The sequence below is a fragment of the Lepidothrix coronata genome, unplaced genomic scaffold (assembly GCF_001604755.1).
Source record: "Lepidothrix coronata isolate B3197 unplaced genomic scaffold, Lepidothrix_coronata-1.0 Scaffold89, whole genome shotgun sequence".
Classification (NCBI taxonomy): Eukaryota; Metazoa; Chordata; class Aves; order Passeriformes; family Pipridae; genus Lepidothrix; species Lepidothrix coronata.
This window is the reverse complement of record NW_016690269.1, coordinates 3,016,403-3,042,257: the sequence shown is the minus strand read 5'-3', so window position 1 is coordinate 3,042,257 and position 25,855 is coordinate 3,016,403. Positions and strand designations below refer to the sequence as shown.

General features: G+C 40.4%; 1 protein-coding gene across 15 annotated transcripts in view; it reads left to right on the top strand.

The window, feature by feature from the left end:
- SHC3 (SHC adaptor protein 3) overlaps positions 1 to 25,358 on the top strand; it is a 94,346-nt gene extending 68,988 nt beyond the window's left edge. For all 15 annotated transcript variants that reach the window (XM_017821217.1, XM_017821213.1, XM_017821220.1 and 12 more), the window contains 8 exons: positions 2,257 to 2,310; positions 6,545 to 6,596; positions 10,562 to 10,688; positions 11,752 to 11,905; positions 12,890 to 12,986; positions 13,887 to 14,081; positions 16,314 to 16,609; positions 19,337 to 25,358. In XM_017821217.1, coding sequence (XP_017676706.1) covers positions 2,257 to 2,310; positions 6,545 to 6,596; positions 10,562 to 10,688; positions 11,752 to 11,905; positions 12,890 to 12,986; positions 13,887 to 14,081; positions 16,314 to 16,609; positions 19,337 to 19,465 — 1,104 coding nt within the window. In that variant the 3' untranslated portion in view covers positions 19,466 to 25,358. The remainder of the gene's footprint in view (positions 1 to 2,256; positions 2,311 to 6,544; positions 6,597 to 10,561; positions 10,689 to 11,751; positions 11,906 to 12,889; positions 12,987 to 13,886; positions 14,082 to 16,313; positions 16,610 to 19,336) is intronic.
- The last annotated feature ends 497 nt before the right edge of the window (positions 25,359 to 25,855 follow it).

Genomic DNA, 25,855 nt, shown 5'->3' with positions numbered 1-25,855 from the left:
GAGCCACATATTCTGTTAGGGCACAACGACTTTCTGCCCAGATACAGCCAGAGAGGAAAACAATAAAGTTCCTACCATCCTTCAGGGCATCAGGATTAAAGAATGAGAAAGAACATGTACACTGTCCATTAAAAAAACTTGCTGATTATTACTATCATCATGTTCTCGTTCATTTATCATCATCCTTGCTTAGAAAACATCCAAATCTCCTGCAGTGAGCACCGAGACACTGGGAGCAGTGCTATGGCTGGATGCAGCAGTTTGTAGCCTTACTATGGAATATACACAGCAGTGCCTCTCACAGGGACAGTTGCCCCCAGTCAGAAACACAGGAACTTGATGTTAATTAGTAAGAAAGTGCCAAGCCCTGAAAGTCGCCTTGTCTTCAGCCAGTGCCAGGGCAGAATTGTAGTTAAACTGATTTATTGCAGAGCAGAGTCATCCCCCAGATGTTCTGCCTTTTCTCTGAGTTGACAAAACTCTTCATCTTTCTCTCACATAATTCTTTTTGAGATAGACTTTTCTGGGTGCTGCTGGCCTGGGAAACGTCTGGTTTCTCAGCGATCCCTAGTGTGGCTGTGGTCTCCCCTGTTTCTTGTTTGTACCAAGCATTTGATTTGCAAATAAGAATGGCCCAGCAGCTTTGCCCTTTGAGGCCCCACACAGGAAGAAGGCTGTGAACTTCTGTAATAGCCTCTTTTTCCCAGGGGAGCTGGAAAGAAAGAAAAAAGACAAGACAGCGTTGTTGGCCCTGAGGGTAGAAGGAAAGCAATTGCATATGCTGCAGCAACAATTCAGTGAATATGTTAGGCAGGGCTGGGTGGAAGATGGTTTGTTTAGTATATTTCTTTAAAAAAAACCCCTGACTTGAACTAATGGCTTCAAGCACTTTTCAGTTTTCTTAAAACTTGGAAAAATTAGCTTAGAGACAATCTAAAATAATTTTTGTTTTATATGATGCTGGAGTAAAAGATTGGGTTATTTGTACAAGTCAGGGTAGTGACAATATTAAATGTGTAACAGATCTTCACTAGTTCATTTCTATTGTTAAGATTACTTCTTCTTTATGGGAAAAAGTGAAGGATATCCTCACTGATGAGTAATGGAACACTAATTCACCAGTGAACACTTAAAAACTAACCACATCTTCAGAGGCTGCTGTTAGACAAGCAGGGCTATTGAAAATGAAGTGCTCTTTACATGAAAGAAACACTGCAAATAGTTATCAACTCTCTCTGACTTAATGAAGCAGCAAGATCCAGACAAAGTCGTGCCAGGCTTTTTTCTTTCCAAGGAAGGTAGTTGCTAGTTCAGGTCTTTTAGATGCAGGATAGGGAAAACATCCCAGAGAATATATTTCAACCTATTTTTTTTTCCAAAACAGTTTTCTAAACTATGTGGTTCCCTCTCCAAACTGAGATACTAATTCTATTGTCACATGCTTTGAGGCACTAAATAGAGGCCTGTCCTTTCCTAGATGAATTCATTGGCATGGCTTATGTGACTCAAATATCAAGTGAAAGTTTCTTTCAAATGACCTTTTCTTTCTTGATTATTACATGATTTCATTATTAAAAGATTTCATAAGTTAAATCTCAGAATAGCAGAGCTGTTCTGCTAGTATTGTATGTTCAGGACAATTTGTCTCTTCCCAGAGAAATATTGTATTAGTTCAAATCGTACATAAGCAATTTGAATTTCAAATGCCCTGGATTATGCCTGTGATTTTGTCCACAATGCTACAGTGCAGCTAGAGTCAGATTTTTGTTTGCATATTGCAAACATGTCGATGTTTGAAACATAAAATGACACAGTGGGTGTTGGAAACGATGTTAGGAACCCTAGCTGGTGTACGGATTGGCATGGTTTCATTGATTTCACCAGAGTGGCATCAGCAGAAAAATGTTGTGATGAATAGGACCTTTTGCTTCATTCATCGTTATCTGCAATAAAGAAAGGGAGTTTTTGCTGATTAAAATTTCTCCAAAGATACTGTCTGACAGATCTGTATGATTTACTGGAGTTCTGAGCACATTTAGCAATTTTGTGGTGTCCTGATACGTTTTAAAGAACACCAGGAGAGATTCATTGATCCTTCCGTTTGTTTATATTATTTTGCTACTCTTTTTACTCCTTGTGGATAATTTTGATCCTGATTTTGGATTTTCACCTATATGCAAGCCAGAAAAGAAATCAAAAAAGTGTAAACTGTAAGAAAACTGTCTGACTTACACTTGTTCTTTCTGATCCATACAGATCATAGCAAATCACCACATGCAATCTATTTCCTTTGCGTCTGGAGGTGACCCGGTAAGCATTCCTTTGAAGCCTTCCCCCCAGGTGGATACTGCCTTGTGAGGACTGTGGGACAGAATTTATCGCATATCCTACTGAAAGAAAAAAAAAATACGGCCACAGTAGCTCCTGTTTCTTGTTTCATAAGTTCATCTTGTTTGTTGCCATCAAACTCTTTTTTGAGGGGAATGACTGGCAAGCATTCGTAGATCCTCCTCTTTGAATGACTGAAACAAAAAAGTATTAAGGGGTTGAGAGCATTTATGTAGTAACTGACAAGCATCTCTTTGTTTCTCAGAGTAATGTGGTACAGTCATATGGGATTGTATGAATTTTTATCCTGTTTTTAATTTGCACTTTTTACAGTAGTAGACTATGTTGCAGTTATAGTAATGAAGCACCTTTTTTTCCTTCTTGTCTTTAAGTGCGCATTGAGAAGACTACTAAATACTGCCTTCAGGTGTATTTGCTACACTCATATGGCTTGAAGACAGGCTTTCAGGAAGCACAGATCTTACTTTCTCATTTTGCAAAGCTTTCCGTTTCCAATTCAGCTTTCAATTTTACACATTTGGTTCATTTGGAGCAAAGGGCAGATTCCTGCCTGTTGTGCTTTTCCTTAGTTTTATAAGCTGTCTATTGAAGGTATATTAATAAATGTGCTTAAAAAGTATTTGTCACTCAGGAAGCAATGGGGGAATTATAAAATATTGACATTACTCACCTTTTACCTTAGAGGTTTGAAAGCTTTTAAACCTAGATTAATTGAATGAGTGCCTTTTCCTCCATCGTATGATCATCCATGATTTATCAGTCGTGTGCTACAGGTAAGGCAATTTCTAGCCTGCTTTGTGAGTTAATTCTCGCAGTTCAACCCTGTTAAGGTAAAGATCCTTGGCACTTCCTCTGTTCATTTAGCTACCCTCAGGAAATGTAAAGGCAATCTTCAGTCTTAGTATAGCTTTGCAGAGTTCAATGCAGTTACAGAAGGGAAAAGGACACCATATCATAATGATTTGGGGAACAAAATATGGATCAACAACAGCTTTGAAATACAACAGATTGCAATGTATGCTGTAAATGAACAATTCCTGAAGTGGGCAGGGGAGTGATTAGCACAGTTCCCTGCCTCCGTAAGAAGATTCTTCGCTGCCCATCTGCCATCCCAAATGCTAAGTCCTGGAAACACCATTTCACTCTGCCCACTGCTAGAGTGATTTACCAGGAAAGAGGAGAGGAACAGCAGTAGAAGAGATTGGATTTGGAGTAAACAAGCTCTTCCAAATGTTTTAGAGAGATAAAAATCACGCTACTGAGTCAGCGAGCTACCAGAGAAATAAAATTGCATGGTGGAAGGGAGCCTACAAGATATGGTGAAATTGTAAAGTTGTTTTCCTGGTAAGACTACTACTGCATGAATTCATTCTGACATTGAGGGGAAGAGGGTAGCTATGAGTATCTAATGATGATCTACAAGTTTATCTTAGTGGTCTAGTATCTGGCACAACTTTAAACCATAAGCTTGTTCGTAAAGCAGGTGGTTCCTTTGTCCTGGATGTGTGTAGAAGAAGACAAGGTGCAAGGATGTGGTTTAACTCACAGCTTTATTTACTCGTGAGAGGGCCATCTAGACACAACTTTCATCAGCCCTTATTGATTTCCACTTGATGGAGGACTGCTGCCACCAAACTGTGTCTCCCAACCACAGTTGGGCTCCAGCCCATAAGCTCATCTCCTTATATGAAATTTAAACTTGATAGAGAAAGGTCACAGTGAACTAGGAACCTAGATCTGAGCCCATGTTTTTTCATGAAGTACTTCCCTTAGTTTGAATTTTGGAGTTTGGTTTATTAGGAAGTGAGACTACCCTCACTTCTCTACCCTATCCACCTTTATACTCTGGATATCTGCCTCACATTCATGACAGAAATTGTATTCACCACTTTCCACCCACTCCCTTACTGTTAATTATCTTGTATTATTCAAAATGTAACCACAGGAGAAGTGTTCCACAGTCTTGGAGAACAGCTTGAATACCATATATATATTTGCAATATTCCCATTTGCAATGAGTCAGTTTCTGGCTATATCAGTACATGGCAGCTTAAAAACGTCCCCACCAAATCCTTTTACACACCATTTCAGAACAATTTTTAGTTCACTTCCAAGACTGTGTTCTGGATGTGCTTTAGCTCTCTTCAGCCCCTCCTTATGATACACCAAACAATTTTCATCCATAGTAATTTCAGGCGGTTGTTTCCAGGCTGCTAGACAAGACATCTGTTTTTGGAGATATCCGCTGAAATGCCAGAGTGGAGGCTTTCACAAGGTCTAATAAGGCAGGTCTCTCAGAGGTCCCTGAAGGCACTAGTTTTTCAGTTTCAGCCACACCTCCAAATTTTACCACTACGATGCACTTTCTTAGGGGTGGTAATTACGGCTCATTCATACTTGTTTTCAGTCCTTAAATGTCAAGGACCACTTTGCTGCATCAGCCCATCTTTGTGCAGTTTTTGGACGGGAATCTTCTAAATTACCCACTGTGGAATGTGCCCACATTAAGTCCTTAATGATTTGTCATAGCCAACTTCAGTCTGAACTTTAGAGGTAATAACGAGTTGGTAGTTCCAGACTGTCACGTCCACACTAGCTGTGAGATAGATCTGTGATTTACTCAGCCATTAATGTATCCATTAGCTGTGCCTGAACCAGTAAATAAATTGATCTGTGGCCCATTTTCTGGCCCTTCTGGCCCTGCAACTAAATAGCACAGTGAAATTTGCATCCAAATATTCACCCTCTTCCCTCATAGTGGCCTCTTGGGATCGATGCCCAGCACATGCTGGTCCCTCAGAGAGTTTCAGAGCATGGCGTGAGAAACCAGCACAGAGGGGCATGGGAGAGTAGCAACAATAAAACAGTATGGACAACAGTGAAACAACTCTCAGGCCTTTATCTTGGCTCTGTTTTATCTGTTACTATAGACATAGTCACTTTTCTTGTCCCCTTACTTGTTGATATGCACCCTTATTTCCATTTTAGTCATTGCCCAGGCACTGCGTCACAGGATTCATCGGAAATTACTGGACAAAATATTAGGGCCATTCTACTCTGCTTTTTTTTATAGGCCAACCTCATTGCTGCTGTGCCTGAGTGTCTTCCAATAGTCTATTAAGTGATATGGCTACACATCTGTTACTAGAACCATAAATTTGCTTCATCATTTCCCTTGCTCTCTCCTTCGGATGCAAACTGTATAGACATGCAGCACAGTGATTTGTTTTGGGTGGGTGGTTGTGGTGTGTGCTTGCACTAGAGAAAGTTAAGCTGAAGAAGTCTGTCTTTTAACTGAAGGTTCATGTTTGTTATGGCATTAGATCTTGGCATAATTGCCAATGATCTGGGATCAGTATAGAGTTATACTGCCAGCTGTAGTGTATCCTGTGTATCCCTCAGGTTTAGCTACACCCGACTAGCCAGGCATGTCAGGAAACACCAGATCTAACCAGGACTTCATGATTGCATCAAGGCTGTGTGGCCTAAATGTTTCCCAGAAACACTGCCCCTTCTGTTCCATCTGCACAACGACACAAGTCTGCGCCGCTTGTGGCAGGAGAGCAAGCAAAAAATCCTTGAGGGAAATGTCTGCCTACTCTTGCCCGAAAATACACCTGGCATGTGGCAACAAGTGTGGCAAGGAGCAGCCCACGGGCTAGGGGAGAGCGTCCTGGGATTCTACTTGTCACAGCCAAGCAGGGGCTGACCACCTCTGGGCCATATGGCGTAGTAGTCAGTAAACACACCTGCTTTCACACACAAATAAATGCCATTGCTCAGTATTTCTGGGGAGCAGGGCTGTTACTCCCACTCTTTCTGCCACAGAACTGGTTGATTATTTATGTTCTGAACCAAAATCTCTGGGCAGTTCGAAAATAAGGACTTGTAATTCTACTCCCTCCTAAATGAGGCTTGATCCAAGTCCTGCTGAGTTTGTTTAATTGATTCTCAAAGGCCTTAGAAGAGATTTTTAAATTCTGCTGGAATAGATCACATTCCAGAGAAAGTGGTGCAATCAGTACCAAAACCCATAAACATTTATATGGGGTTTAAGTAGTATACAACTGTAGAGCAAAACATGTCATTTGAGGCTCTACCCACAGGAATATACATACTCTGGACTGTGATCTTTTGCTATGATCAGTGCAAATATTTTTTTGCATTCATTGTAGATATCTTAATTTTTTGACAGGATACAACTGACTATATTGCATATGTAGCTAAGGATCCTGTTAATCGGAGAGGTAAGTTAGAAATACCTGTTTGACATCTGTTTTTCCTTTGAGAAACACAAATTATTCATGGTTTAAGTCAGATTTTTTTTCTCCAAGAAAATATAAATGCAGCCCAATAAAAAGATTGCCTTTGACAGAGTCACAAAAAGATTGTGTAGCAATAAGAAGCAACAGTTTGGTTCTCAGACTTGGAACAGGTCTTGCCTCTAGTTCATATCCAAATATCACTTTGATTCTCTTCATCTCTTAAATCAAACACTTGCTTTACTTGGCTGCATGAGCTTCTAGGCAACAGCTAAATCTTACCTACACCCAATCACCATGCAAGAACTAAGTAGTCCTCTGATTAAGTCATCTGATGAGGCAGCTGAATCTGTTAGGTCTTCTCAGTACATGCCTAATTCTTCCTGGCAGAATCACGTTCTTTATCAAATAGTGAGCTTTCAGCCAGCTTACTGTAATTCTCTTTCTCAGTGAGGTTTTATTCAAGGTTGCATTGCTTTAGCAGCAGTCAGTCAGGGACAGGGACCTTCTTGTTGACTGTCTTCAAAATCTAAGATACAGTTCACATTCTCAAAAAATAAACTATAAGAATTGTAAATTACAGTCTGAAATAATAGGTACAAAAGACATTCCTGCTTGTAATGCAGAAAGCATCACTAGGTCTTAATGCAAGATACAAAGTATTGTGTAATATACCTGAGAATCTATTTATTATTTATAGAGTCATAGAGAAGAACAGAGTAGCTCAAAAAAACTCCAAAAAGCCAACTCTGCAAACCCTGAACTGCCCACCTTACCATCGACACAACTAATTTAGTGGGTTCCACATTTTATCATCTTTAATGATTTTAGATACCTGAAGAATCTGCTGTGTCCATGTGCAGGGATGTCCAGACTTGAGAGCACTACCTCATAAATAAATAATACTTGCACTAAACACACTAATATTGTGTGAAAATAACTGGTGAAACACCTAGAAAACTTACGGGGAATGGGAGGTATGGAGTTAGTCCAGTTCTTTGCAATGGATGATATGTTACAACATCATGTGTCCCCCCTCAGAGAGGCTCCAGTGTCAGACTGTAGGATGTGTGGTGCAGAGCTGCTCTCCACCCCACCTGCTTTAGCAGTACCCTTCTGCTAAATCAGAGACTGATTCAGTTGTTCTGAGGGATCTCAGTGACGATGTAGTAGGCTGGCATTGTAGATGTTTGCACTGTAGGGTTTGCAGGAGCCCTGTCCTCTGTTTTCTGTTCCTGTGTGAGTAGATTTTAGACAAAAACTGTTTCACATGGTGTGTTCCTTCTATCTTATGTTGGATGTGTTTAGCCTTAACTTCCTGTGACTGTTCCTTGTTGAGCTGGTCTATCCTAGATTGAGGAGTCATCTGAACACCTCGTTCTGTCGTCTTCCTTTGGTGTGTTTAGGTCAAGTAATTTCTCAGTTTTCTTTATGAAAAGGTTGACAGTGAACTCTGTAGGTCTCCAGCTGCAGTGCACATCCTCCATCCTTCTGCTGATTTCTCCTTCTTTGATCTTTCTGCATTGTTTTAAAAAGTTATATGATACCTTTATAGCAGGGGCTGCCAGTACAGTGGAGGCTGCACCTTGCTTTTGTCCTCATCATTAGCCCTTTTGGCTGCAGTGAAGCACTGTTACCTCGTGTGAAACTCTTTCATGTTGTGATCTTTAAGCCTTCTGCATTTCCTATGGGCACTTTCCCCACTCCTGTATCTACATCAGTGATTTGCAGATTGGTGACTTTTTATGTGGCCTGCATTAAAACAGATTTTTAAAAAGGATCTAATTTACCAAGGGATCTGAACTGCCCTCTGTCACCATCACTTGCCATTGTGTCATTCTTTGTGTTATCTGCAAATCGATTTAGAATGGAATTTGTCTGTTTCTACATCTAGTGAAAATGTTACTGCTGCTGTTGCTGACACTGCCACCAATGCTGTAGCATAGCTTCCATATTAGACTCATTTCTTCCCAAGGATGGAAAAGCTGTCTTCGCGTTTTGTATTCTGGATCTAGCAAGCTGAAGGCTGTCTATTTTCTGCTGTAACATTCACAAAAAATCATCTCTGTGTGAGCCAAACCTTCTCAGCCTTTTACAAGAAGCATATCTCCTACCTGCTGAAAGTCCATTCACGTATCCAAGGAAACAGGTTACTCATTATGTCACCTACTGAAACTACTTAATGACTCATGCTTCATTTCAGCTCCGCACAGGTTTAGCAGTGAGCAACGTAACCTCTTTAAATCTGCACTCTAGTTAGAGAGTGCAAACACCTTAGCTTTGTTTGCCCTAACTGCTTTTGGTCCACGTTCATGGAGATGCCACCAGCAGTGGTGCAGAGGGTGCAAACAGCAAATATCCTGCTGCTAGTTGGGAATGTCTGCCTCCAACTTTGGACACGTGGTGGTCCTGGTTTTGGCTGCTGAATCCACTTTCAACATGCAGCTAGTGGCCTTTCCCCTGAATCAGGATTTGCCTCAGCTTGCTGGTCGGCACAGCAGGTGCTATAAGGTGAGAAGAGAACACCGCTGTGTCTGTGTAGCACTGTGACTGGTGCCATCTCATGCTGTGGGAGGTGCTGCTGAAGAAGAGGCAGCAGGCATTCCTGCATACCTCCATACCTACACAGCTGCAGGTTTCTTGGTCCTTTATTTTGGCCTCTTCAGATGTCTGTCGAGTGGATCAGCCTCTGAGAAGTCATTTCTAAACCTACTTAGTCTCGCTATGTAACGTTAATTAAAACTATGTCACACAAATGTTGTGACCAACCCTTATTTGTAGGACATTGGCATCCAAAGCACTTGGTTCCACTGAGCTGGACACTAGGCATGTACTAAAATGCAGTTTTTCAGCTGAAGAGTTTATATTCAGGTTTTGAAGCAGTCTGGGGTGATACAAATTAGTAACTTTGAACAGGGACCCACTCTAATGTGTAGGACTTGGAAAATAACCAGAGTTTCAAACCCAGTCCAGGCTACAGCAAGTAGACCATGTGCTCATCCAACTCTGAATATGGAAAATTAATTTGCCTGGGCTTTTCCACATATCATGATGAGTGCTGTTCATTCAGATCTTCAGCCTCCAGCTCTTAACACCCGTCTATGTTCCTGCAATGTTGAGTCAGTTCTCCATGAATTCACCTCTTTGTGTTGTCACATGAGACCTCCGAGGCACTTGCTGATTTAAAACCGCGGCAGATTTGGGTGCTCAGAGAGCTGATAAAGGTTTCTCAGTCTTCCATAGGAAGAGAGCTTGTGCTGCCAGCCTCCCTCCCTACTGCACCTGTTGTAGTGGCTTCGGAGAGGTGGCACATGAGGAAGGGCTGGAGTTAATCAGGTTCCTGCCCCTGCGCTCTTCAGTGACCCACCAGTTTTACTGGGAGTGTCTCCATGCAGGGAAGCAGGAAAAGGTACCAAGATCTGTACTCCTGGAGTAAGGTCAGGGCCCATGGTCTAGAAAGTATTCTGAGTATACTGCTCCTCCCTCAGACTGTAATTTGGAAAAAGTGAACAGCTTGTGAGCTTGGGGGTGATTACATATAAAACTGAAGTGGTAATAACATTGAGGAAACCCAAGAAACCTTTTACTGTTATTACCATCTATTAATATTTTTTATTTTCAGCTTAAAGTTTAGAATTCTTACATAATCTATTGCATTCGGGTAATAACGTGAAATTGTACGAGATCTTTGCGTTTGTGGACTTGTTAAAATAGCAGAACAGATTTGTGATCTTGCCCATGGCAGTTACACACCAGTGCAATTTTATGTAACCTTTACAAAGACACCGTTGCCTGAAATTCACTGTATCATAATTGGTTTTTATTGAAGGGTGCACACTTCTAATAGGGCAACTATTCTTGACATGTAGGTGTTTTGTCACAGTTCAGTGCATCCCACCACAACATGAACAATGATTTGCATGTGCATGTGTCAAATCTTTTTCATTTAGCTTGTCATATACTGGAATGCTGTGATGGCCTGGCCCAGGATGTCATCAGCACCATAGGGCAAGCATTCGAGCTTCGATTTAAGCAGTATTTGCGATGTCCCTCTAAGATACCTACTTTCCAGGATAGGTGAGTGCCATTCCAGAAGGCTGCTAAAGGATCTCTTTTAGCTTTCTATTTTACATAAAGAAATGTGTGGTGGACGATGTTGCTGGAGACAGACAGGATTTAAACATTTTAAAAAAGGTTTGTGCTCATTTAGCGTAGCAGCGTTTACCTAACGAATACGAAGGGGGCACATTAATTTTAAAATAATAGGCTAAATATGGATTTCATGTGACGTTGAAACGATCATGCGTTTTCTGTTGTTGTTAGTAGGCAGAGTTGGATGGCCAAGAATGGGTGTTATTTGTGGTGTTTCTCATTGTTGCTGTCATAGCAGCTCTGTCAGTTTAGATGGAGTAAGTTAGAGAGCTGGGCTTCCAAAATGACTAGTGCTGTTTCACTATTTCTCATATTAGGGTGATGTTTTGAGGAATGTGATGTATTATACAGAGGCTTTGACTGCATTGCTCTCTGGAGGATATAAAATCTGTCTGTGTATGTTTAAAAACCTGGGATATAGCATTCCATTTTCTTTGGAGACGTGGATTGCTATATGCTTGTTAATACTAGTATAAATTCCAGTGAGCTGGTACCCTCCACAATCTCTAATATCAAAGTAAAACAGGTATATGGTGAATATAAAATGCTACTATCCTAATCTGGAAGCGTGCTGTATTCATGTCTCTTGACTTTGTGAAGTTCTTCCAGATTTGTACTGGTGACAGAGCATATCTTTAGATATAAAGCTTTAGAACCTAGTTGGTCAATCAACTCATAATATTACAAGTGCTGTTGTAGGATTAGATAAAATTGCTTAATTCCATTTGTAATGGTCTTTAAAGCTAAGTAAAAACATCCTTTACTCAGCATAAAGAATTTTATCCATTGCAAAGGAGGTTTAGATTAGTGTGTCTAAACAGAGAAGGTCTCCTGCATGGTCCATTATTGCTTCCTGACTTATGATGGTAGCTGAGTTGCCCAAATAACACGCAATAGTGACCCCCTGACAGGCAGTCTTAACCTGATGAAAATATCTCTTAAGTGCTTTACAAGCGAGGGGCAAAACAAAGCACTCGCTTCCTTACAGGACACAGAGTTTTGAGGACCCGTGGACGGAGGAAGAAAACGAGGCAACAGAGCATCCCTATTACAACAACATCCCAAATAAAATACCTCCCCCTGGCGGCTTCCTTGATGCCAGGCTCAAAACAAGACTTCCCACTGCTGCAGACACAGCCCAGGTCAGTGCAATTGCATCTCTGCCATCCTGCTGATGGATGCAAAATTTTTAAAAGACGTGTATTTTAAGATGTGATTTACGTTGGGAGCCTTTGTAGCTCACAGCCCTTCGTGTATGGACAATTTCCTGTTGGATAGGCATTGCAGACCTAGGGGGGCAACATGTTAGGCAGCTTCAGAACAAGACAAAGGAGGTAAGTTCCTTGTGGTTTTAAAAGATTAACCAGGATCTAGGAAGAGAAACCCACTGAGGGTAAATACATTTGTGGAAACCATGTCTGCTTCAGAGAGTATAAAATACTGTACACTAACTGGGAATGATTTAATGCAGAATCACTTAATCTAGTGCAGTCATTATGAACAGTTCATTATGTTAATAACTTGACAGCCATCAGTATTCAACCAGACTCCTAGGCAGGTTTTCCACCTCATGTTGAACTAAGGTCAGCTTGGATATTTCTACCAACACTCCTGTCTAAAGTTTGACTGCAGTATCAACATAGTCACTTAAGAGGAGTTTTCAGATCCAGCACAACTCTGCTCAAATCCAGGTGTCTGTAGACAACATCCTCCCTTCAGTGCCCAAGTGCCTTCCCTGGTACCAAAGTGGGTCCTTCAGCTCGTGGTTTGAAGAGTGCTGGGGCTGTCTTCTGGTCCCAGGCATGTTTCTGTGGAATGCTTTTCCCAGGAACAGTGTGTCAGGGCTTGTTATGTGAAAGGAAAATGTACTGAAAGAGGTGATGCATCCTTCGGTATTGTGGGGCTTAATAAAAGCAGGAAGTAGGGAAGTATGCATGAAGGTCACTGGTAATATCTTACTCTTACACAAATGTATTTGGGATATATATATATTCTGACACCATGATGAATCAGAAAGGAAGAGTGTGAGTACACAGAATACAGCCAAGGAAATTGTCAGAGCCACCGATAATGTATCTGAGCATTTTAAAGGCAACTGAAAATTTCCTTGCACGTGTCCATTCTAGTCTGCAACAGGAGTGGGAAGAGAGCAAATTTATTATCAGAGCCATCACTCAGGAGGCAAAGTCAGTGAAGAATGGCATCATGGGCCTGTTACACAAGGTGAGTTTTGCTGCTTTTAGCTGTAATACTTCAGGTGATCTTGGGTGGGCAAAGCATGTGAAAGTCTGATGCCTCAAAGTCTTAAGGCAATGAACTGCACTTTTTTTGATAGGTTCCCTTTATCTGAGTTTTAGTGTTGATACCAGTGAAATGCATTTGTAAATTACTTCTGGATAAATTATTAAATGCACACCTTCCTGAAATATTTTCTTCTGCAGGGCAGTTCATAAATAGAGTTGCCCAAATCTTCAGCTTTCTAACTTTCAATGTCCTAAAACCCCATGATATTAAAAGGCAGGCTGCATGGTCTGTTCTGAAAATCCGACCTACTAGGGTATGCAAGATGGAATTTTTTTAAGGAAAGACCTAAAGTGAGAAGTTTCATTTGAAATGTGAAGCAATGCTCTCTGTTCCACAAATAGCAAATAATGTGTAATGGGGTTTTTTGTTGTTGTCTATAAATTCCAAGTAGATAACTTCAAAACATGTTAAATTTCACCTCATCCACCTTTATGTGACAACTTTCTGTGTTTCTAGAGATACTTTCTTTTCAAATGCCAGAATTTGTTGTCTGTTGTTAATCTGCAGAGTTGAGGATTTTATTCCTTCTCCTCTTCTTATGACTCCCCAGCTGAATATAATTTTTGAAACCATCTTTATTTACAAAGGTTTCCTTTCCTCCTAAATAATAATGCCCCCAAACCCTCATTGAAACCCTGAATCCATTAATCAACATCTTTTTTCTACTAGATCCTGCAATTATTGACTTTATATCTCCAATTCCAGGGAATTTTAAACTTGTAGTAGTGTGGTGTGGTGTTAATTGGTCATTATACCAACACTGCTTTGTCAAATAAAAAAAAAAAAAAAAAGAGGAAAATAAAGCCTTGAATTTTCTAGGATCTCTGGATATCTCTAGTATGCCAGAAAAGAAATCAGAAGTAATACCGACAGCAGAGATGCCAACATATGTAAACACCCAGCATATAAATGTAGAAGCTCTACTGGCACTTCAGGCAGATGCTGAATGTACCTTCAGTGGAACAACAGAGGAGACCAAAGCAAGCAGCCCAGGAAAGGATCTGTTTGACATGAGTGAGTTCCCTTCCTATTCACTCCCTTTTTAACAAATGACCCAATATGTTCATGCATTAGTTCTGAATTAAACAAAAGAAAAAAAATAATTCTGAAGTTTAGCATTCCTGGTGTAATTCTGGTGAATTTTAGAATTCATGATGATTTCGTATTGGACTGAGTTAAAACAGAGTGGCTGAAGATTTAAAGGTGGTCTGTGTTGTATGAGTTAAGGTGAGTTGCAGTCTATGTTATCCTGAACATCACAGGCAACTATGTCAGAAGAAAAATAAATCAGGAGCCCTGTCATACAGGGAAGTGAAGGAGAGTGGAGGAGTGGATGGGTGGAGAATTAGCTCCAGCCTGTCCTGTGAGTATTTTACTAGGAAGTCAAGGTGTATAACAAAAGTTTTGTGCAACAAGGAATGGAAATTAAAAGGCTGAGTTATCTCTTGCACTGGGTAGGCCTACTATCCTATCTATTCCAACTTTGAAGTCTGCTTTTCCTAAATTAGAATTATAGCCATAGCTGCAAAACAATGCTTTAAGCATCAGCCATAATTTGTTGTTGGTGCTAACAATACACGTTGTTTTCAGCCTCGGGGAGACACTTAACAGGAAATAATGGGGAAAGCATTTGATGCACAGAAAAATTTCTTTGTTTTTCTACACTTCCTACCTCAAATAAATTCCTCACATGTTTTATTTAAATCAGTTTGTGTGATTAAAAGGCAGCGAGACAAAGCAGTTGGTGCCTATATGTTATTTGTAAAATAATGTATCTACATTTCTGTTATCTCAGTATACATAAAACTGTCTTCCTGGCATGTTTTTGTTGAGGTATGACTCTATTTCCACAGCTTAGTGGGATTTTGGATTGAAAGAAAGGGGGAGAGAAGAAAGCTGAGAGAGTATCTATCTGTGAATATAGATCTGAAATGAGAAAAGTGTGCTGTCTGAAGTCAGAAGTGTTAATTTTGATTTCTAACGTCCCATGCCCTTAAAACATGCACATGCTTACTTCTATTTTATACTCATTATTTTCCTAAAAATAGGGAAAATTGATTTATCATCCTCCAGCCTTCATTAATCTTTATCAGTCCTTGGATGATCAGAGAAAAGTAGTATTAGAAAATGTTCCAGCTTAAGTTAGTGTTTGTCAGGCTAAACATGAATTGGGCTTAGTGCAGATTGCAATTTAGTGAAGACATATATAAGCTACTTCTAATAATTGAGACATCAATAAGCTGTGACAGAGAGGTATTTACTCCATTTCCCTGAGCTAAATTACCCTCTCTGTGGTCCCATGCAAGCATGGCTGTGCACTCCTCGCATCCGAGTAGTCTATTCAGAGCTGGAGTGTTGCCCCACGGCGCTGCCCTGCAGATGTCCTTCTGCAGGTCGAGTGGGCACAGAACAACACTCTGCTTTTTGGTGCGCGCCAGTGGAACAGGCGAAGGTTGTGCGAGGGAAAATAGCTTCCAACGGGTCAGTACAGCACGTAATGAAACACCCACAGACGTATTTGCTATTCCTGTAAGGCTGCTGGGGTCCGTAATGGCACATCTCTCCATTCCACTCTGCAGGAAGGAGCACTGAGTTTGGGATTTAGCTGGGGTTTAAAAGATGTTTCCCCGAGGCTGATTTTAGCCAGGTAAATGGCGTTAAATGTGTTAACCTTTGTCTATTTTGCAGGATTCTCTTCCTAGACGGAGGCTAGGAGTGGGCTGAGTGGTAGGGGTGGCTGTTCCCTTCTAGACATAGCCTTGGGCTGGAGACTCAGTAATGGATAATTTTTAAATGAATAAATTGTTTGAAGAGAGACCAGATATGAGTATAATGACATTAGCTACCCATATTATGCAATTTATTTGAAATTAAACTGTCTGATATACCTAGCAAGACTAAAGGAGAGCTTTGCCTGGTACCAGATCATATAAACACAGCTGTTGACAATAGCCACTGCTGAAATAAAAACAGTACCTTTCAAAAGCTCCTGCAGAGGTTCACTGTCATTTTTATTGGTATCTTTCTGTGCATAACATACATTTTAAACACGTTACACTCCTCAGTCTTAATAGAATCCATAAAGCAGTAAGTCTCATAGTATATCTTACCTTATTTTTTTCATAAAGGCAGAGGGATGCGGCTACAACCCAAAACAAACCCATTTTAAAACGGCTGGAATATCACCATGTTGTTACATGGTTTACCTCTGAATGATCTTGCTCTTGCTTCTATCTCCATAACCAGGACCATTTGAAGATGCCCTCAGGAATCAAACCTCTGAGGCTGTGCTGAAGAAATCCACCTCCATGGGATGCACCAGTCCTGTTTCATCCAGGGCAGCTGCCCGGACTGAAGATGAAGAGCTGAGTGCAGAGCCGTGGTATCAAGGAGAGATGAGCAGGAAAGAAGCAGAACAGCTGCTAAAGAAGTGTGGAGATTTCCTCGTGAGGAAGAGTACCACAAATCCTGGCTCCTATGTGCTGACAGGCATGCACAATGGACAAGCCAAGCACCTTCTTTTGGTGGACCCAGAAGGAACTGTAAGCACTGACTCCTCACTAATACGTGAGGTTTCTGGCTCTGCACGTTTTCTCTAGATGTGTTTAATGTTCTTTACAGCTTATTCACAACTGTTCATAAGTACTGCCTTGTATCTCTAGTATGCCATCCCATCTCTGATTCCCTCCCTGATGCCTAGCAGAAGACACACGCCACGATTTCTGCAGATTGCAGGGAGCCTTAGGGACCTGATTCCCAAACAAGACCCATCTCTTTGCTGCACAAAGGCTGCCTTAGTTGATGAAGGGACCCTCCCCACAGCAGGATTGGAGAGGTCAAGGGAGCTCCAGTTTTCTGTAGCTATCTTGTCCTGCTTCTGTAGAGGTTTAGTCTCTGCTAAGAGATTAAAATCATTGTCCTGAATTTTATTCTTGGCTCCTGGTAGCTGCAAGTGGGTAACTCTTTTTCCTCTGTAAAGGACAACTTTAGATAACCAGCCCCAAAGTAGGTGAGAGTTGGCCTGTTGGCATCTCTTTCAGCTGAGAAACCTGTGGCAGAATTATACCAGTCCTGCAGACTCTGTATTGCTGTGGTGAGGAATGCCCATGGTACTTCTTGTTATTAGTCACATTTGTCACATGAGGTCAGACAAAGAACAGTTTTGCACTTTTGAGGTGCCAACTACCCAGTTCTGGGCTTGATGGGGACACCAGCCCAGGGAAGTGGCTCTGCACCTCTTGGGGGGCAGCCTCCCTTGCTGAACGTTTGCCAACAGTTTTGTGGCTCCTGGAACAAGGTCCCCTAATTTTCCCTTTAACATAAACCCACCAATAGCTGTTACAGGTACTGCTGTGTGATGTGGCAAGTGCAGGGACACAGTGTCCCACCAGGAGCTCTGCTGCACTGCTGACTGGCATGGAGTACTCAGGTCCAGTGATGACTTCCTGGGCATTTTCCTCCTGTGAAGGCTGGAGACCCTCCCATCTTCTTTTGCACTGCCTCTAGAGCAGCTCTAATTTGCTGACATCCTTGTCTAGAGACCTGTTTGTTCTCTGCATCTACCCCTGCTTGTGATGTGCCATCGTGGCCCAAATGGCCCTGAAATGCCTCTCCTAGGAGACACCATCCCAGAACAACAGCTTTTCTGAGAGGTGTGGGATCCTGAGGTGGCCTCTGAGCAGCCCTGTTTGCAACTTGTCGGAGTGGAGAGTCATCAGTAAAATGCCAGTGTGTGACCAGCTGCAGCACCGTGCCAGCAGCTTGCATTTCTTCTGCGTGGCCTCAGTGTGGTTATTCTTAAAAACTGACTCACAAAAATGCTGCCTGAAAATTCATTTCACACACATTACCCAATGACACAGTTACGGCTCTTAAGGGTGTGTTTTCAGAGCAGAGTTAACTGTCCAGTTACTCTGCTCTCATCCAGCTAACAGAAAAATAAAAAAAGAACAAGAGATCCCTCGTTCAGGTGCTTAAAATGTAGGACTGCAGGGTTTTTTTTTTTCTGGATTTAGATTGAGGACTGGAACTCTGGTGATGGCAGGCTACTCGTGTTAAGAAAATCTCAGAATATAGATAAAGAAAGTTACTGCCTTTTTAAAGACACCTTTTCATTTTGAAAACGTAGCTTTGATTTTAGGGAATGTTACTTTTCAAAGCAGTATGCCTCAGGAACGAGGAGAGCCTATTGGTTTCTTTCAGTGACATAACTACATGTGGACCGAGCAGATAGCATCATCTGCCATCAAAATTCTTTGTTTGTGTCTTTTTTTTTACCCTGTGTGGAAGTTTACAGGAAGTTTTTTTACCCTGTGGCATCCTGTGTTGAAGTTTACAGGAATTTTGCCAGGATTTAATGTTGAAGATTGAAGTATTTCAAGAGAGGTGCCCAACACATCAGCTGGCTTTGGAAGGTTCTTACAGAAGTTGTTCTCTCTTCCTGAGAAAAGTTTAAGGAGAATGCGTGACATTCCTTGCTCAGAGCAGTGCTCACAGGCATTTTCTGGAGGCAGCGTAGAGACATCCCAAAACAAAGCTTTACTGCAACATGATGTTTGCCAGAGTGGACCTGTGCTCTGCCTGTGGAAGCTGCATACCTAATTCATTTTAAATGTAGGAAGGAAACGTTTTGTGAAGGTGTGGTTAAATAAATAGACTCTAGAACAGAGGGCTGGTAAGTGGGCTAGAAAAGTGACGCTCCCTGCCCTGAAGTGTTTCAGTACCAAAGCCACAGGGATGTGCAGCATGGGGCAAACACAAGCTAAGCACATATGGTGGCTAGGTCACTTTTGGGGAAGGAGATTTCCAAGTACCTGAAGAAGAAGGTCTTTGTTAAGAAAAGCACAAAAATGCTGAGGTGCACAGAGAAGCTGGGTTCCGACATATCCAGAGGGACAGCTCTTTCTGATGAAAAAGGTGCAAACACCTAAAAAGAAGAAGGTAGTCTCTTGAAGAAGAGAAGTTGGTCTAAAATTCTGATCTACAGTGAAACAAAATGTTGTACAGAAAGTTTACAAGCAGACCTAATCAGAAGGAGTAGGCTGGACCTTGGGGTTGCATGCAAAATGCTTGTTTGGTGAGAATAGAGAGAGTAACAGATAAAACAGAAGCCAAGATGGATAAGTGCCAAATTTCCGCCAATTTTGATGGGAAAGGAATCAGTCTCTAAAACATGATTGTGTCATTTTGTTCTTAGGCAATTTTAGTGTGAAGTTAAGAGGGAAAGTACTTTACTCTTTAATCTATATTCTTGCATCCTTTTTTTGAAGGTTCGTACAAAAGATCGTGTCTTTGACAGCATAAGTCATCTCATCAACTATCATCTTGAGAATAATTTGCCAATAGTTTCTTCAGTGAGTGAACTCTGCCTGCAACAGCCTGCTGAAAGGAAACACTGACTCCAGATCTCTTTTAGTTTTTGTAACTCGCAAGCTATAACTGGTAGAAATTGCAGATCTTAAAAAAACCAAACATGTACATTAAAAAAAATGCATAGTCACATATACTTCACCAGTATGTTTTCTTTATGTTTAAGAAGCCCCATTTCATATGGTACACTTGAAAATTCTCAGTTCTTTGTGTAGACATGAAATCACAGCAGAAAGCTTTCTTAAAAGTAATTTCAATAAAATTGTTCAGATTCTCTAATGTGACTGTTGATAATGTATATATACATACCATATATATAAATACAGTATATATTTATATTTTTTGAGTCAGTCTATTGACAGTATAGAACTATCTTCTGTGCCATGTGTTTTTACCAAAAGAAAAATGACAATTGTGATTGTTCAGATAAAAAGTAGAATTCAGCAGTCTCAATTTCTTGAGAAATTTAATATTAGGAATCTTATTTCTGATTTTACCTAAGAAGCACAACTATGGGGATTACAGGTGGATTATGCTAATTAACCATGGTAGGAGCCTGAATTCAGCATCTACTATTCCAACTCAGAAATTTAGCATAAAATATTTTTGAAAGCATTATCCACTTATGTCATTGATGTCAAAAGGATTTTATCTTTCTGATGTCAAGTTTGAATTCTTATATGGTGATACTCGAAACATTTGTATCTTACTTTAACAATGATTTGGTGTGATCTCTCTGTGTATGAGGTGTGTGCTTTGATTTTTCTGATGATATTGTGACAATATATTGTAATTTATTAATTTCAGTGTTAAAAGGTTATTTATAAGTAGTTCTCTGCTTATGGTGAAGATCTAGGTGTCCTTGACTAACAGTCTTGAATGAGATGTTGCATACTGAGTAGACAAGTTCAAATAACTTGTGTGTAATAGGCTTAATCCAAGATATACATGATTGTTCAAAGACATATCTGAAAAACCTTTTCTTCTTATGGATGGTGAAAACTATCCCAACTCAGTGGTCAGTTTTGCAAAAATTTTGCCACTTGCACTTACCTACCAAAGCGTAACTTCATCTTGGCCTTCAGCAAGTGATAGTTATTGCAAATACACTGTTTTTCTCTAAACATCAAGTTCAAAAAATACACATATACTAAAGACGCATTTCTGGCAGAAATGACCTCGACTTTTGGTACTGGGAAATGCTTTAAGGGATGATTGTACTATTCACATTTAAACATTATATGAAGTTATTTTCCCATTTTAGGAATCTTATTACGAGTCAAATTCAATAGACACAGTTCCTGTAAAGACAAAACTTGTGCCAGAGTCAAGATTTAGCCTTCAGCAATCCGAGGTCTTCTCTAGCACCAGTCTCTCAAATCAAATCTTCAGACTTGATTCATAAAGACTCGGCAGGGTAGAGTCAAGGTTAAGCATCTGCCTACCCTGCAGTAGTCAACACTTAAATCTACTTAAAGTTAGATTTGGTTCTAAGAATTTGCTAAGTTTAAAAGTTTGTCAAGACGTAACAAAACCGACTGAATGATTTACTTGGAATACATTCAGGGAGGACCATGATGTTAAAATTCTGAAATAATTTTCTTGTATCATCTCCTTTTAAATGTGGTGAATTTGCAGCTTGGGAATTTGATTTTTAGTTGATCTCAAAACTGAAAATGATTGAGGCACCTAAGACTAATCATGTAATCTGTGGCATAAAGATACACTTGATTCTATAATCGAGACATCCAGAAGCCAAACTAAGACATTAGCAAACAAAATGCTAGTGATTAATTTTACTATGGATAGTTTTTATTTGATATTTCTTGGTCTGGATGGAAGCTGAGAGCAAAGGAGAGAAATTAAATGCTGCATTGTAACCCAAATCAGTATGGCATTAAATTTACAGGAACTCTTAAAATCTGGTTTTACTACATTGGATATCGTAATATGTGAACAGATCTTTTATCCCAAAGTATTGTTCACCAAAATTACTTTATTTGAGTTTCCGTGTCTCACCATATTCCATTTTGATGTATCTCAGTTGCCACTTTTTTTTTCTTAAATAACACTTATTATTCCATGTTCCAACCTTCCTGTAGCCAGGTTGTGGAAAGTTTTCAGTGTGAGATCACTATCTGTAAGAGAAGGTGTCTTTTGTTCTTTTGAATATTTCATATAATTTCAGTAAGAGTTTGGTGCATAACCCCCTTGGGTGTCTTCAAAATGCCCACCTGCTGCCTATGTCATTTCTGGATTCCTAAGTATTCTGGAAAAACGTGACAAGATTTGGGTGTATGAATTGAAGGCACTGAACATACACTGAAATAAACATCTAAATTTTTTTACCATTGTCCTAGCTGTAGCTTTAATAACTTAGCACCCACTTAGCTGGATGCTTTGGAAATTAAAGCAGGCGGCAACGAGACACAAAATGAACCAGCTTGACAGAAATACTAAATTTCCCAGACTACATATCACAGACTCTGCCTCCAGGGAAATGTGGCTATTTTAAGCTGCTCTGTCAGCACAGCCAACTTGCACAGCTCAGCATGTGCACTGGTTATGCAAAGGCTGCATATACCTTGATGAGACGCAGTTTGGTCCTGGATAGCAATAGAGCCATTGGGCTGTGACAGTGCCCTGCTGATGCAGTGGGCCAGCAGATCCTGTCTGGCCAGGATCCAGAAGGATCTGGGAAGGATCCAGAGGCTTTTCTAAGTCATTTGGGAACCAAATGATCTCACAACTGCCCAGGAAGGAAGGGCACGTGTGCCAGTCAATGCTCTGTTTGCGGATCCTGCCATGGCTTTCTGTCTGTCACTCTGGTAGATTCTGCTTCCCCCTTCATGAAAGTGATATAAAAACTGTATGGCCATTTGGATGGCAGTTCCAAACCTGTTATTATTAGAGTCAAAGTCCATTTTAAACTGAACTCAGCAAGTGGTTATTGAACCTGCTAGAACAGCTGGGCTCATTTCTGTGAGGAACCAACACTGACAGCAATTTAAGAGATGTGGAAATTATGAGAGAGGCTCAAACACTGTGTGATTGGCTGAAAACCAACCAAACAACAGCATAATAATGTGAGCCTTTTAAAGTTTGCCTTTGATTTGGAGTCCCTCCACCTTTTGTTGTTATTCTCTTTTATGCAGTCTCAAGGGCTATGCTCTTGTTGGTGGTAATTCAGTGCCATGACTTCAAGAAGTGAGATTTTACTGAAAGAAAAGATTTTCTAGATTCAGTAGAAATCACTGAGATTAGGCAGTATTGTAGTATCCTTTGAGATTTTCCCAGGGAATAGCTGAGAAGTCAGAACTGAAACTAAATATCCTGCAAGACTGTTTACATTGCTTTTGAGCCCTTTCTAATTATGAGGTTTGCTTCCAGTTGTTTTGCAATTATAGAAACTATTGGCAATGAAAACACACTCAATTCCTTTAAAGAAAGAACTTTTAGAAGTGAACCAAATTATTCCACATACTTTTATTGCAGATCTAGAGCAATTATCAAGATAATAAAATTTTCCAGTGATGCTGGCAGTGATAGACTGGACATCTAGGTACAATCACATTCTCAAACTTTCAATTATTTCAGATTCTTCATAGAAGCAATGAAACCTCAAAGGTAGAAAATGTGATTTGAAAAGTGAATTACCTTCTGACAAATGGGAGTTTGCTCAGGGTGAGGACTCCCAGCTTCCCTTCCCTAATGCAAGAAGAGAATGTTCAAATCGCCCATGCCTGGCTGGTGACCATATGAGGAGATGCAATTTCCATGGCTTAATGCCTGCCTCCCTGCCCAGGGCTTTGCACCCATGGTGAGGATAGAAGGTTATACGGTAGCTTCACTCCACTCCACATCCTACAATTCACACTGGTTCTGCCAGAAACCTCTGTGCCAGACATGTTCAGTAAAAGCTCTAACAAAGGACGTAGTCCTGGGACCAATTCTTGTGTGCAAAATGTGCACTGTCACTGTAAGAAAATGTTTAACATTCTGGCAAACATCACCTGCCAGGACTAAATTTTCTGTATCCTGAGTTCATTCTTTTTTTACCTCTGTGGAATAATATGCTCACATTTCTTGTCATCATAGTCCTCAGGCATCACATGCAACAAGATGACATGAATTTTTAAAAAAATTATGCCAGAGTGTGATTGCTGCTGGCACATCAAGTGCCAGATGCCAGCTACAATGTATTAATAATAGAGTTGATGCATATTTAGATTTCTGTAAGTAGCAAATGTTCCATTTGAAAACTAGCAGAGTTTTGCAGCTTCTAGGAAATTTGCAGCTCTAAGGGGGATATTTGGAACTTGTGAATATTCTGACAAAAGCTTAAAAATCCTGCTTTCAAGATTTTGTTCTTATCTTTCAATGTCTATCTGAAGTAAGTGGTAGAAACAAGAACTTATATTAAGCAAACCATATTTGCATAAATAAAGTCTAAACTGAAATAACAGACATACTTCCCTTTTTATCTTCCAGACAGTTTCAAAATATATCTGTGTAAAGTCCAAATTCAGATTTACCTCAACGTACTGTCAAAAACATCTTGATTTACATTGTCTTTTTGCCCAAACCGAGGTTTGCACTCTTTTCACAAGTCTGTGCTTGTTCAAAGCTGTCAGGATATGGGCAAATTCCCACTAAAAGCTCTGTGATCAGCTGTACTTACTCCCTTCACTCAGCCACAGTGTCTGTGGACCTTGATCATATCTGCATTGGATGCAGCTGGAACGAGGACAGGCCTGTGGAAAAGACAACATGGATACACAGTTTGCCAGCAGTTAACCAGAGCCTTGGATAGAGAGCGAGGAGCCGTGCTGGGAGAGAAACCTTCAGGGATAAGAAATGTGAAGCCTGGAAACATGAGCCAATAGGCATGAAAGTTACTAACGAGAATAGAGTTGCCAAATTATAAACATGCTAATTGGTTGATGGGGTTAAAGCAGAACCTCTGGGGATGCAATGCCTACTGCTCATCTCTTACTGAGACATTTATGTTCATAAGCCCTGATCTGCACCTCTGCATACTCCAGTGTAAGCATCTTGTGTGGCTTCCACTGAGAAAAAGCAGGGCTGCTTGTTTTTGTCTCAGTAAGGGGAATAAGATTTCAGAGCTATACATTTCTAGCAAAAGCACCATATAAAGACTGTTTAAACCTTGTACGGCCACAAAACGGGTTGTGGAAACCAAAGCTAGAAAGAACCTAAAACTGGGTGACTCATTCTGCTACCCCACTGTGTAAGAGACAGTGCAGATGACTCAGAAGAGAAAGGTAGCCTCAGATTTTGAGATTAAGATCATGAAGATCAAATAAAGTCCAGGTCAAATGAAGGATTTTTTTTCAGCAGTTCTCCTTTTTGTTCTGTGAGGCAAAAAAACCACCAAACACACCCAGGCATACTTTAATTCAAAATAAGTGAAATTTTCTAATAAGTGAAGAATGTAAAGATTGGTATATATTTGTGTCCTTTGTGTCTGGATTGGTGTGATAACTGCTTCTCAGTAAAGTCCTGCAGAGTTAAACCTTGAAAGAAGCCAGGTTTCTTCTTTTGAGGTAAATGTTTTTCTTTGCATTGTGTAGGCAGCAACAACAAGAAGTGACTATTTTGCTGTAAAAGGGACTTTTACTGTACAATCATCATTTATTAATATTTATTATTTTTAGAAACATTTTTAAATGAGAGTTGCATAAAAAATAATGTATGTGGAAATATTGTGATAATTTATATTCCCAACCATTTTTGTGAATCTCAAGTTTTTGCCTGTCTGCTGATTGTGGTATTCTGGCTCTAGAGGCAAATTTCGTCTCTGAGGAAGTCCTTGAGCAACATAGTTTGGAATGTAAGTGTCATGCAACTGTTTTCTGACTATTCAGTTTGTATATGTTTAACCAAAGTAATAAAACAGTGAGCACCACTATTAGATTGAAAAGCATGTGAAGTGGGCTTGAGTCTGTTCTCCTATGCCTGGGTTCCCTAATGGCCTCGGTTGTTGGGTTTGGGTTTTTCTTTTTGTTTTTAATTAACCTGAAGAGAGGCCCATTTTGTAGCAGAATATGTGCCATTCTGCAAGGCTTACCGAGATACTGAATATTAATAAGTCAATGACTTGCTCAGCCCAGTAGAATCAGGGGTGAAAAATGTCAGAGGACCAAACGACACATGAGGACTTGGACTCTAGTTACAGTGACCTTATATCACAAGAGCACCACTTACTTTGGCAGAGGCAAAGTTCCATGGGTTTCTTTTTGACAAATGCCATTTTCATGATGCAAGGAATCGTTCCCACAGGCCCTCTTTCTGAGCCAGTCTCCTGAAAGGGTAGTTTTCCTGCTTGGCACGCTGAACAGGTGAGGACAGACAAGGGTAGCCTACTCCATGGTCTTTCTGTGGAGAGTGACTGCAAG